The 14,677-nt window shown below is 36.0% G+C and overlaps 1 protein-coding gene across 2 annotated transcripts in view; it reads left to right on the top strand.

Moving 5' to 3' along the window:
* HSD11B1 (hydroxysteroid 11-beta dehydrogenase 1) overlaps positions 1 to 14,677 on the top strand; it is a 247,887-nt gene that overhangs the window by 26,627 nt on the left and 206,583 nt on the right. For both annotated transcript variants that reach the window (XM_044077131.1, XM_044077130.1), the window contains exon 2: positions 14,046 to 14,176. In XM_044077131.1, the coding sequence (XP_043933066.1) occupies positions 14,046 to 14,176 (131 nt within the window). The remainder of the gene's footprint in view (positions 1 to 14,045; positions 14,177 to 14,677) is intronic.

Below are 14,677 nucleotides of genomic sequence, written 5' to 3'. Positions count from 1 at the left end.
CTCTTCCAAATCAGGAAGAGGTCATCTACAAATTGTCTATAAAAACCAACAGACTGTTTGAATGAGTCCATGGGAAATAACAATTCCTCCTCCCAATTGGCCATTACTATGTTGGCGTAGCTATTGACACAGGATGTGCCCATAGCTACGCCTTCATTCTGGATATATGTCTCACCATTAAACATAAAAACATTGTTACATAGAACAACTTCTAAAAATAAAGCCAATAAATCAATGTGTCTGCTATCCATATTGGAATGCCTGGTCAAATATGAATGAATCTTAGCAACTCCTACGTCACTGGGTATCACAGTAAAAAGACTCTTGACGTCTAACGTGACCAATGTGTAAGGTTCCTCTGCATTAACATACTTAATATAACTATATAAGTCTAACAAAAACTGCTTAGTGTCCCTCAAGATCTTGACATTAGACTCAACAATGGGTCTCAAATAATATTCTAAGTATAATGAGAAAGGCTCTGTTACCCAACCTCGTCCTGCAACAATAGGTCGCATGGGAGGATTGGTTAAAGATTTATGAACCTTCGGTAGTCCCTGTATTATTGGTATTAATGGATTACTACCTCTCAAAAATTTAACAACTCAATGTCTACATCATGACTTTTCAACAGATCATCGAGCATGTCAAAAACACGAAAAACTTTCATAGATACTTCAGTCGTACTGATCTGTGTATAGTAGCTATCTTCCCATAACATAGTCTTCATATTAAGTATATAAGTAGAGCTGTCCATTAAAACAATGGGGCCACCCTTATCAGCTGGCCTAACAACTATCGAGGTATCAGTAATCAAATTATTCAGAGCCTTCCCTTGTAGAAAAGTAAGATTAATACATTTACCACGTGTTCTGATTCCATTGTTCAAGTTATGTATGTCATTTTCTACTAACTTAGAAAAAGTATCCATTAAGGGGTGCAAAACAGGGACGTAAATACTTGGTGATTTAAACATCCGAGAACCCCTAAAATCAGTATCATTACCAAATCCAGCTTCAGTTGGATGTTACGTGCAAAAAGCTTAACATCCAATATTGATTCTGTTAAACAGCTCGCCACTGTGGGTATAAAAGTAAGTCCCTTATTCAGGACTTGTATTTCAAAATCACTTAAGATCCTGCTAGACAAATTAACTATTAACGATTCTCTACTCGCTCCCACATCTTCTTTAGAGTGGGGCCTGAGTGGTCTCCCCCCGACCCCTTGCATTTCTGCCTCCCTCTGCTGAAAGATCTTGGTCTCCTGCTCATATGTGACTGTTCTATCAGGAAAGGAACATGTGTATTGTGATTATGCTGACCCATAGAAACAACCACAGGGCTGGGTTGAGTAGGAACTTTCTTCCTGACTACGTGTTCCATGTGATTATTAACATTGGATACAGGTGATACAACAGTCAATGAATCAGTTCTTAAAACAGTTCCTTCATCATTCAAAACAAGTACTGATCATCCCATTACCTTGCGGAGTGGAAGAAGGTTGAATAACAAAGCCAACATTGCCAATCACATTATTTTCAAAATTATTATCACCTAAGATAGTCCCTTCTGTATTAACATCCGCCCCATTATTCAAAGCATTATTGGAAACATTGGCAGAAAGTTTAACATTATGGGGAACCATCTTGTTATCAGTCACTATGGTGTCACTGTTCCCTCTAGGCCAAGTGAAGACATTGCCTAGACCAAAGTCTTTGGCATCTCTAGAAATTTTACTTTTCTTCTGTTCGACCAACTTCTTCTCATACACAGAAATGTTATCAAGCAGTCTATCCATCTCAAGTTCAGTTCTACTGGTAGGATACTTCAGTAAAATATGTTCCTTTTGTTTAACAACACATTCTCTCAAATGGTCCTCTTCTAGACTAAAAAACTCATTTAACAACCGCATATAACTGAAGCTCAAATCCAAATTGAGCTCTTGCCATTTAAACAACAGCTCGGGATACAAATTCCCTGACGTAGGCATCTTAAGGATGCGCAAACCCCTAGGCACAATTCTCTTATGAAGACATACCTCGAAGTGCTGGCGTTGCAATTGCATCCACTTAAGTTTCAAAAAGTCAAGCTCCAGTTTATTTAGATCTTCGGACAAACCCATTAAGTCACTCGTTCCTGTTTTACCATTGACACAGTCTAAATTAGGCTCAAACGACATCAACGCATTGTCCTTGCTGGAAACATAATTGTGAAACCGAAACCACTTCCAGTTCTCAGTCTCAGTCTCTTCTACATTGTATGGTAGTTCAGTATCATCGATAGTATCTGCCGTGCCTGCCATGTCCTCCCAGCGGTGCGAAAACAAGATAATAACAAATAAAGAGACCAAGAGGCAAAAACTACTGTAGTGGTGATAAAATGATAAACAGTCATAAACATATAAGATCCACAGTAGTTAACCACGGCACTCAATCTCTGGAACTACAGTTCAATAAAAATCACGGGCACAAACCAAAACAGTGGTTCAACACTTCGTAGACTCACACTTCAATAAAGTGAATGCTGTATGAAATCCCACTGACGCGGACTTCTGCAAGCAGTCCAAGTGCAATAAATGTTAGCGCTTTCACCTTACAGGCTTCATCAGACATCAAGTGAACAAATCTAACTCATCAACTTAAATAGTACATAAACCATGCCCATAGGTTAAAACACTTGTGACATCACGTAGAAAATCATTAAACTAATTACAAATATCCATGTTAAAAAACGTCCATATAAAAACAAATTATGAAAATACAATATATAAACATAAAAATGCAATATATAAAAACACATATATAATATAAATATATATATAAAATACCTGCTAAAACACTAACCTCATAAAGCTTATGACTGAACATTCCTTACAGTATTAGTTCTTCTCCTATTAGCGGATAGTCTCCTACCCTTTAAAACGGGTTTAAGTGGTACCTTCTCGTTGAGCCCAGGAGAAATGTCAGCTCTGAACCTTATAATCCACTTTAACTTACATTCCTCCGTGTAATTACCAATGTCACCTCCCCATGGATTGAACCTAATGAATTGCAAGACTGAAAAAACAAAGGTATGCCTGGAACCATTGGACCTATGATGTTTAGCTAAAGCACTGGATTCAGATCCAACGCATATGTGGTAAACATGCTCCCTTATACGTTCACGCAACCTCCTATTGGTCTTACCAATGTAAAATGCCTTCCAAGAGGTACACTTGTCAAGATTTACTAAATTTTCACTTTGACAATTGGTATTGGTGTGAAAGGTGTATACCTCCCCCATAGTGGGGTGTATAAAGACACAACTCGTGTCAATAAAAATACACTGTCCACAGTGACCACAGGGTCACTTTTTGCACAGCTTTTTGCACGTAACATCCAACTGAAGCTGGATTTTGGTAATGATACCGATTTTAAGGGTGCTCGGATGTTTAAATCACCAAGTATTTATGTCCCTGTTTTGCACCCCTTAGTGGATACTTTTTCTAAGTTAGTAGAAAATGACATCCATAACTTGAACAATGGAATCAGAACACGTGGTAAATGTAATAATCTTAATTTTCTACAAAGGAAGGCTCTGAATAATTTGATTAATGATACCTCAATAGTTGTTAGGCCAGCTGATAAGGTTGGCCCCATCGTTTTAATGGACAGCTCTACTTATATACTTAATATGAAGACTATGTTACAGGAAGATAACTGCTATACACAGATCGATACGACTGAAGTATCTATGAAAGTTTTTCGTGTTTTTGACATGCTCGATGATCTGTTGAAAAGTCATGATGCAGACATTGAGTTGTTTAAATTTTTGAGAGTTAGTAATCCATTAATACAAATAATACAGGGACTACCGAAGATTCATAAATCTTTAACCAATCCTCCCATGTGACCTATTGTCATAGGACGAGGTTGGGTAACAGAGCCTTTCTCATTATACTTAGAATATTAAAAGAATATTGACACCACAAAGTCCAGTAGGTCACCGACGAAGTTGACTCACAGCAGTACCACAAGCAGGTTTGGCAAAAAGCAGCTTTAATGTCCAGGCAAAACACAAAAGACTAAGCATTGAAGAATGCTTTCGCCAAACACATAGGCATCATCAGAGTCTTGGTTTACAAAGGAACACCATTGTATCCACTGTTATATATCCCCCAGCACACTCCAATAGGATAAAGCAAACCTACAAACTGCATTAATTTAAAACTGTCCTTACATCACATTTCATAAAATGTAAAATAAATATAAATATTAAACCTCCATTTTATTCCACTCTTTATCAATTTTCTAGTACTAAAACCACATGACATCACACATAATATTCTAATCATTAAAAACATTTTTAAAATCCATTTTAATTTTCTAATAACCTAATATATTATATTTTGTTGTTATTTCTATACATAATAAATATAAAAATGTATATAAATGTAATATATATGTATATACACAATATGGTGGGTACAAATATAAATAACTTCATCATCTTGTCAATTGTGTAAAACAGACACTTATATCTTGTGAGATCTAAGCCTTAAAATTGGTTTAATGGAAATGTAATCAGCCCTGGGACAGGCATCTAACCTGATCTGCCACTCAGTTTCAAGGGCACCTACCATGTTGTCTATGTCACCCCCATCACCTGAATCAATCACCAATGATGAAAAATAAAAAAAAGTATTACACTTTGTAGTGTGTATATAAAGTGCATTGTGCAAGTCCCTATTCTTAATTGACCTAAGATGTTCCCTCCTAATGGTTTTACCCACATAATAGCAGTTACAGGAAGAACAACATGCAAGATATACTATGTTTTTGAACCCTCATAAATGAACCTACACATCCTACAAAACCACACTTCTTCATATTTGACCTATAATTCATCTTCAAGGATGTCCTTCATATTCTCACCCCTACTGTAGACAACATTTGGACTTTTCCAAATTCCAAACTTCTTTCACTATCCTTACAATAGCTGGTGACATATCACTAAATTTCACCAAACTACTGGTCTGTTCTTCTTCACTATTCTCCGCTTCCTAATTTTTAATCCACCTTTGAGAATTGGGATATACTTATCATTTCTCCTCCTATTTATTTCAATAAAAGTTTTAAAGGGTACTGTCAATAAACATCCCAATTAGTTTAAACATTTCCTCTCTGTAAACATCATCATGACTAACTAATCTGGACGTCCTAACCATTTGGGCTTTGACTAATCCTTTCCGTTGATGGAAGGGGTGATTACTGTTAAAATGTAGAGTAGTTCTCCTCTATAAATACTACTCCTAAAACCCCATCATCCTTACAAATCAACAAGTCCAAATAGGTAATGCTCTCCTTCTTCCATGTAAAAGTGAAGTTCAAAAAGTTAGTAGTTCTTCCCAGATATTCTACAAACTCTTTTGAATCTTGATCACCCTTCCAAAGAATCAATATGTCGTCCAAAACCTATTATACATCAAATTCTCTGAATGGTTTTGGACCCAAAATATATTCCCCCATGTCAATAAGACTGCATTTAATAAGGGGCACACTTGGCCCCTGACACTTGCTGAAAAAGATCACCTTCAAAATTCAGAAAATTGTTTCTTAACACTATTTCCATCATGTCTGTTAAAAAATTAGTTTTCTGCCCACCAAACAATCCACTTTGCACTATAGCTTCAGAAAATAACTCAAGGCCTTGTTCTTGTGGGATAACATCAACACAGCCTAACTCTTTAAACCTTTCCAAACAGTGCCATGAATCTTTAATGACATAGTTTTCAATGAAGTGTCAATAAAGGCAGCAATGGGTTCTGTTTTAGATCCCCTTGCACTAACAATGGGCCTATATTCCAAATGTTCAACCCCCTTGTGAGTTTTAGGTATTCCAAATAATTTTGGTGTTTTTGGAAACTTAACCCACAAAAGTTGTATTCACTTTCATTTATTGAACCTTGACAAAGTGCATCTTGCAGAAACACATCAATCTTCATATAGGCCCTGTTAATCTCATTAAACAATTTTATAAGTTTCATCCCTATTTAAAATGTCAGAAATATAGTCTGTATTGGTCGTTATAACAGAGGCTTCCTGAATCTGTAAACACCAGATTTTTTCATTTTGCAAAAGTTCTAACATTGAGCCTCCACTAACCTTTCAAAACTTAAAACTTCCTTATTGATTGGTGGCATAAAAACACTTTTCCTTTTAATTGGGTAATATACCGATGCAGCCATCCTGGCTTGTATCACACTTCCCTTTCCTGCAAAATACATTTTCAAATGCATCTGTATTTCCACTAATGTTTTCACAGTGTCAGGTCTAAACTTTGGAACAAATTTCACCTTTTGAAAATAAATCAAAATAATCATCATTGACATCCAAACTAGTATAGTTGTAAATGCAATAATTGTTCTTTGAAGTTGCTACCTTCTTTAATGACATAATCGTGGTTGTCACCATTTTCAAACACAGTATTTAATTTTCAGACTCCTCATCCGTGTCACAAAGTAGGCCACACCACATTTGTTTTTTTACAACATTGTCTATCACTTCCATATTACAAGTATCTAAATAAACATTGTTGTCATCAATTACATTTTGTTTTTAACAGAATTTGCATAATTGTTCACATTACTTTGTTGGTTACTAACCATTCCACTTGACATTGTTTCAACAGAACTACCCACTTCAATTGTTTCCACTTCAAAATTAAAAACATTTTCCAACCTCTCAACCTCAACTAATACCTCCCTCTCCTGTTGCTTCTCCCACTGTAACTGTCTTGGTGTTCCCTCATATGTGTAGGCTGCTCCTCCATTGCTAAAATAAACCTAACAGGACTTTCAGCATCATTGTTAGCATCATTATACACATAAGTAACATTGTTTGCTTCAACCATAGTTTCACTTTCCTCACTAGTATTAAACCCATACCCCCTGTGCTTTCTTAAGCTTCTTTTCTTTAATCTCAGAACTTTTAATCACATACATTTCAATGCTTTTAATTGTCTTATCAAAATTGTTTTTATACTGCTCAAACATTAAATCTGTAGTGATACTTGTATATAACAGTTTAATTTCACTTTTAATAACACTTAGCTTAAGTTCATTGTTCTTCAAAATAATGTCCAACATTTCCAAACCTGTCCGATCGAACAGGCTTACAAGTTCCTTGAAGGCCTCCGATCCTTCCTCCACACCCATCGGTCGCTTCCAGACTTCGAACCTGTTTTAAACCCCTAGAGTCACATAAAAACTTGGAGTCCAACTGGATGGCCCGGTATTTTTTACATAACCCCTCATAGTTCACAATCTGTTCCCTTAAGCATGGTTTCACATCCACCATCCGGTTCCTACCACAAATCTGAATGGAGGGTTAAAAGCACCACCATCGTTAACCCCTCTTTGCAGGTTCCCTCCTTCCAGTCGCCCGCATAGGTCCTTCCTCTAGGTGGTTGAGCACACGGAATACTCCCTATCGGGGAGTGCAAAGTGAAACATTGTACTTCCGAGTCGGTTGGACTAACCGGTTCCGCTGAACTCTCTCCCCTGTTGACTCCGCCACTGCTAACAACTCCATTACCTGATTCAACCTCATAGGCTTGAATCAATTTGTTCACTACCACTGCTAATTCCTTTAAAATCACCTGCATGTTGGTCCCAGCTCCTGTACCAGTGGTTCGTCAGCACACAAAAAAAAGTAGACAGCACAAACACCCACCAGGGCAGAAACTAATAAAAGAATATTGACACCACAAAGTCCAGTAGGTCACCGTTGACTCACAGCAGTACCACAAGCAGGTTTTGCAAAAAAGCAGCTTTAATGTCCAGGCAAAAACACAAAAAGACTAAGCATTGAAGAATGCTTTCGCCAAACACATAGGCATCATCAGAGTCTTGGTTTACAAAGGAACACCATTGTATCCACTGTTATATATCCCCCAGCACACTCCAATAGGATAAAGCAAACCCCTCCCACCCTTAAAAATACAAACTGCAACAATTCTAATTCAAAAATAAAATAAAAATTCACTTTTACATGGAAGAAGGAGAGCATTACCTATTTGGACTTGTTGATTTGTAAGGATGATGGGGGTTTTAGGAGTAGTATTTATAGAAAGGAGAACTACTTTACATTTTAATAGTAATCACCCCTTCCATCAACGGAAAGGATTAGTCAAAGCCCAAATGGTTAGGACGTCCAGATTAGTTAGTCATGATGATGTTTACAGAGAGGAAATGTTTAAACTAATTGGGATGTTTATTGACAGGGGGTACCCTTTAAAACTTTTATTAAGTGTTAAAAGGGAAATAAATAGGAGGAGAAATGATAAGTATATCCCAATTCTCAAAGGTGGATTAAAAAGAGAATAGTGAAGAAGAACAGACCAGTAGTTTACGCTTGGTGGTGAAATTTAGTGATATGTCACCAGCTATTGTAAGGATAGTGAAAGAAGTTTGGAATTTTGGTGTTAGGAAAAGTCCAAATGTGGTCTACAGTAGAGGTGAGAATATGAAGGACATCCTTGAAAAAAGTGGACCAAGAAATTATAGGTCAAATATGAAGAAGTGTGGTTTTTGTAGGATGTGTAGGTTTATTTATGAGGGTTCATGTGTATGTGTAGATGGATACAATTATTCCATCAAATGTCCGGGACAGTGCAATTGTTGCACTAAAAACATAGTATATCTTGCATGTTGTTCCTCCTGCAACTCCTATTATGTGGGTAAAACCATTAGAACACCTTAGGTCAATTAAGAATAGGGACTTGCACAATGCACTTTATATACACACTACAAAGTGTAATACTTTTAAAAAGTTTTTATTTTTTATCATTGGTCGTGTGATTGATTCAGGTGATGGGGGTGACATTGACAACATGGTGGGTGCCGTTGCAACTGAGTGGCACATCAGGTTAGATGCCTGTAGGCCCCAGGGCTGAACGATTACATTTCCATTAAACCAATTTTAAGGCTTAGATCTCACAAGATATAAGTGTCTGTTTTACACAATTGACAAGATGATGAAGTTATTTATATTTGTACCCACCATATTGTGTATATACATATATATTATAATTATATTTATATACATTTTATATTTATTATGTATAGAAACAACAACACAATATAATACATTAGGTTATTTGATAATTAAAATGGATTTTAAAAATGTTTTTAATGATTAGAATATTATGTGTGATGTCATGTGGTTTTTAGCACTAGAAAATTGATAAAAGAGTGGAATAAAATGGAGGTTTAATATTTATATTTATTTTTACATTTTTATGAAATGTGATGTAAGGACAGTTTTTAAATTAAGAATTGTTGTAGTTTGTATTTTAAGTTTGCTTTATCCTATTGGAGTGTGCTGGGGATATATAACAGTGGATACAATGGTGTTCCTTTGTAAACCAAGACTCTGATGATGCCTCTTCAATGCTTAGTCTTTTGTGTTTTTGCCTGGACATTAAAGCTGCTTTTGCAAAACCTGCTTGTGGTACTGCTGTGAGTCAACTTCGTCGGTGACCTACTGGACTTTGTGGTGTCAATATTCTTTTATTAGTTTCTGCCCTGGTGGGTGTTTGTGCTGTCTACTTTTTTGTATACTTAGAATATTATTTGAGACCCATTGTTGAGTCTAATGTCAAGATCTTGAGGGACACTAAGCAGTTTTTGTTAGACTTATATAGTTATATTAAGGATGTTAATGCAGAGGAACCTTACATATTGGTCACGTTAGACGTCAAGAGTCTTTTTACTGTGATACCCAATGATGTAGGAGCTGCTAAGATTCATTCATATTTGACCAGGCATTCCAATATAGATAGCAGACACATTGATTTATTGGCCTTATTTTTAGAAGTTGTTCTATGTAACAATATTTTTATGTTTAATGGTGAGACATATATCCAGAATGATGGTGTAGCTGTGGGCATATCCTGTGCCAATAGCTACGCCAACATAGTAATGGCCGATTGGTAGGAGGAATTGTTATTTCCCATGGACTCATTCAAACAGTCTGTTGGTTTTTATAGATGATTTGTAGATGACCTCTTCCTGATTTGGAAGAGTGATGAGTCCGCTCTATTGGATTTTGTCTCATCTGTTAATTCGTTAACTACTTTTTTGGACTTTATGGTCAGTTATTCTAGACACAGCATCTCATTCTTGGATGTTCAGATTGAAAGACTTGGTAGTGGGTTACTTAACACAGCAATACACAGAAAAACCTGTTAGAGGAAAACTTTATTACATCGTAAAAGTATGCACCCTCGCTTTGTGTTTGACAATGTTATTAAGGGTCAATGCATGAGAGCCTCGAGACTGAATCCGAGTGAGGAAGGTTATCATAAGGAATTGACCAACATCAGAGATAGGCATATCCACCATCAATATAATAAGGAGATAGATCGAGCTATGACGGAGGTTGATATACTGAGAGCCACGAGGGTGAGTCCTTATTTTTCTGATAATAACTTGACTGTAGACATTAAGTCACAAAGACAGCAGAATCAGATTTTAATGATGTCTATGTTTTTTACGTCTGATACAGCTGAGATTAGGAACATCATTCGAAAACGGTGGGATAGTCTTCTCTTGGATGAACGAATAGCGGAGATAGTTGGACCCAAACCTAGTTTTTCATTTAAAAATAAAAAGAATTTGAAGCAGTTGTTGTGTCACCATCCCCTTGATAGAACTAACATTAATTTGCATAATGTTAGTGTCAATACAGAACCCTGTGGTCACTGTGGACAGTGTATTTTTATTGACACGAGTTATGTCTTTATACACCCCACTACGTGGGAGGTATACACGTTTCACACCAATACCAATTGTCAAAGTGAAAATTTAGTATATCTTGCCAAGTGTGCCTCTTGCAAGGCATTTTATGTTGGTAAGACCAATAGGAGGTTGCGTAAACATATAAGGGAGCATGTTTACCACATACGCATTGGATCTGAATCCAGTGCTTTAGATAAACATCATAGGTCCAATGGTTCCACGCATACCTTTGTTTTTTCAGTCTTGCAATTCATTAGGTTCAATCCACGGGGAGGTGACATTGGTAATTACATGGAGGAATGCGAGTTAAAGTGGATTATAAGGTTCAGAGCTGACATTTCTCCTGGGCTCAACGAGAAGGTACCACTTAAACCCGTTTTAAAGGGTAGGAGACTATCCGCTAATAAGAGAAGAACTAATACTATAAGGAATGTTCAGTCATAAGCTTTGTGAGGTTAGTGTTTTAGCAGGTATTTTATATATATATTTATATTATATATGTGTTTTTATATATTGCATTTTATGTTTATATATAGTATTTTCATAATATGTTTTTATATGGATGGTTTTTAACATGGATATTTGTAATTAGTTTAATGATTTTCTACGTGATGTCACAAGTGTTTTAACCTATGGGCATGGTTTATGTACTATTTAAGTTGATGAGTTAGATTTGTTCACTTGATGTCTGATGAAGCCTGTAAGGTGAAAGCGCTAACATTTATTAAACTTGGACTGCTTGCAGAAGTCCGCGTCAGTGGGATTTCATACAGCATTCACTTTATTGAAGTGTGAATCTATGAAGCGTTGAACCACTGTTTTGGTTTGTGCCCGTGATTTTTATTGAACTGTGGTTCCAGAGATTGAGTGCCGTGGTTAACTACTGTGGATCTTATATGTTTATGACTGTTTATCATTTTATCGCCACTACAGTAGTTTTTGCCTTCCGGTGTTGCCTCTTGGTCTCTTTAAATGTTGGTTTATGGTATATATTAGATACAAACCTGATTACTTTTAGAAATAGTAACATTCAAGTAATTGTATTTTAGTCAATGTGACAGGTACATTTTTAAAAAAGCATGTTAAATTGTTAATATAATCACTAAACTTTCCCACTTCATATAAGGGGCCGTACCACAAAATAAATATATCATCCAGTACCTGAGATAAATTTTACAAAATACATAAAATTCCAAAGTAAATATACATGTTTTTTTCCTCCCATGATGCTAGGACCAAATTAGCAAAGGTTGGGGCACAAATGGCCCCATAGCTACCCCTTTCATCTATTTATTATCTAGTAATTGGCCCATCATGTATGCCAATGTATTAACCCTATAATTACTCAAAAAGAAATCCATAAAGGAGTCATGAAAAAAAATCTAACGTGTCTTGCAGGATACACGTAAATAGGTCAACCACATCGACCATCAAAAAAATACAAATCACTGTTTCACAGGCCCATTTTCAGCCTTTCTAACAAATCCCAGGAGTCTTTTAACATGTGGTGAAAGACCCCCAAAACTGATTTGAGTTGTCAATCAATGCACACAGCCATAGTATACATCTTGGAGCCTTTTACAGAGACAATAGGCCTAAAAAGGGGGCTTTTCACATCTTTATGCATCTTGGGAATTCCAAATAAAGTTGGAACATAAAGATAGTTAATTAAAAAAAAAATCAGAATAAGTAATCATTTCTTGCAGTAAATACATTTCTAAAGCCATATATATATATATATATATATATATATATATATATATATATATATATATATATCTTTCTGTAGGCTATGTCTACTTAATTTCTAGATACCTGGGTACATGTTTCATCACTTTTTAATAAATTTAACATAGCCCCAGAGTTGTCATTTGTATTGTATAAAACTACCCCACCCCGGTCTGGCTTCATAACTCGAATACTTCTATCATTAACTAAAGTGTGTAATAAAGTGAGCTCCTTTGTAAGAATGTACCTCCTATTATTGTGAGGCCACTCATGACATAGCTGCGTAGGATCTTGTTCACACACTTTTTTTGAAAATCTGCAAAATAGGGTTCAGAGGTGGATTAAAAACACTTTTGTTCCCTATGTTTCAAAGCCAGTGGGGTAGTCTGTTCTCTATTATTTTGTTTGAAATTACATGCTAAGTAATGCTTCCTGGTAAATAACCTTAACTCTGTCATCTGTTCAGCATAGATGAAATAATTTTGATTGGGAAAATATTTAAATCCTTTCTCAATAAGTGAAAAATATGTACGATTTAATTCCAAATGAGTGTAACTGAAAATATGAAAAAAGTTCAGTGAATATTCCATACTGCCAGCGTGAACAGCTGTCTGTTCTAATTCTGCTTGATGGGGTTCCATTGCCTCCTTCACAATCTCTTCCAATTAATTCCACATACCCCCAAATCAAACTGCACTGTACTGACCATTACTTCTTCATTCTTGCACCCAAACTATTGCAATCCCTTGCCCCTGATCTAAAGAAGTCTCCTCCTTCCCCACGTTCAGAGCACAACTCAAAAGGCACCTCCATCAAAAGTCTGACTGCAAGTGCTTTTTCCACTGGGCACATAACTGTTTCCTCACTTGCATCACGTTTGATTTGACCCGCTGTTTTCACCTACTGATTTCTTTTCATATTCAGTACTAAAATGAATTTGCATTTGTTTTTATACCCTCAAGACACGTTCATCAAAAATCTGACTGTATGTTCTTTTCCGCTGAACACACAAGTTAATTCCCTCCTTACTTGCATCACTTTTTGTCTTTATCTACTGCATGTATTGTCAGTTACAGAAAAAAAAAGTGTAGAAGCATGAAGTGGTTTACCAGCTTTCAAAGACTTTGAAAGTCTGGTAACACACTCAATGCTGGCAAACAAGAGTGCCTAAGAATAAAGAGCTTTAAAAACTGTTAGATACTTCATTCTGTTGCATATTTTGTTTATAATTGTGGCACAGCAAAGTTTTTAACAACTTTCAAAGCTATTTACCTTCTGTCACGCTTCTTTGCTAGTTGATACTGTGCCTAATTGTTAGTACAAGAGCTGATCTTAACATCACTTGGGGTGCTTAACAAATGTCTGTTACACACCTGACCAACATCAAAAAGTGGTTTAACAAGCTTGTTTTTTTCCCATTTTTGAAGTGTAATCATGGTGTTTAATGCACATTTATACTCAACAAATTCATTCTATTCTTATTTTATGTTTACCAGACTTGTTTATTTCTGATTCCTTTCTTATTTCTTTGAATTTAGAAATGCTGAATGGTAAACGTGTCATTGTCACTGGAGCAAGTTCTGGAATTGGAGAACAGATGGCATATCATTTGGCACAAATGAAGAGCCATGTGTTCATTACAGCCCGAAGGGAAGAAAGATTAAAGCAGGTATTCACAAACTGTCTATTATGATATACGCTCAATGTACAAGTGTTGATATCGGAAGTAATGAAGTCATTTAAGATCAACAAGTTAGCAGATCCACTGATTTACTGTGCTTAAATAAGAGGAAATCTATTTTCACAGGATGAAATCTGAGAGTTATACCTGTAATTTATTACTTGTAAATTCTAGTCTCTACAGTAATTCCAATATAAATATGTAGTTTTAGTATGTCACCCCCTCTATCTCTCTCACTGTAATTAGTAATTATGTGTGTCTGTATGTATGTATATATTTATATATATATATATATATATATATATATATATATATATATGGATCTACCTGACTACATCGAAACGTCAGAAGAGCGAAAACGACTTCACCGACGCCAGAAGATCGACAAGGCAGAAGACCGACGGAGGAAGACACCAACGCTGAGAACACTGAGATGGGGAAAGGATGTGTAAGTATGCGGTAGTGACGGACGTTAGGGTGCGAGTAAGG

Source organism: Protopterus annectens, chromosome 7.part0 (genome assembly GCF_019279795.1).
Source record: "Protopterus annectens isolate FY-2018-M chromosome 7.part0, PAN1.0, whole genome shotgun sequence".
Taxonomy (NCBI): Eukaryota; Metazoa; Chordata; order Ceratodontiformes; family Protopteridae; genus Protopterus; species Protopterus annectens.
This window is presented reverse-complemented; position numbering and strand designations above follow the sequence as displayed.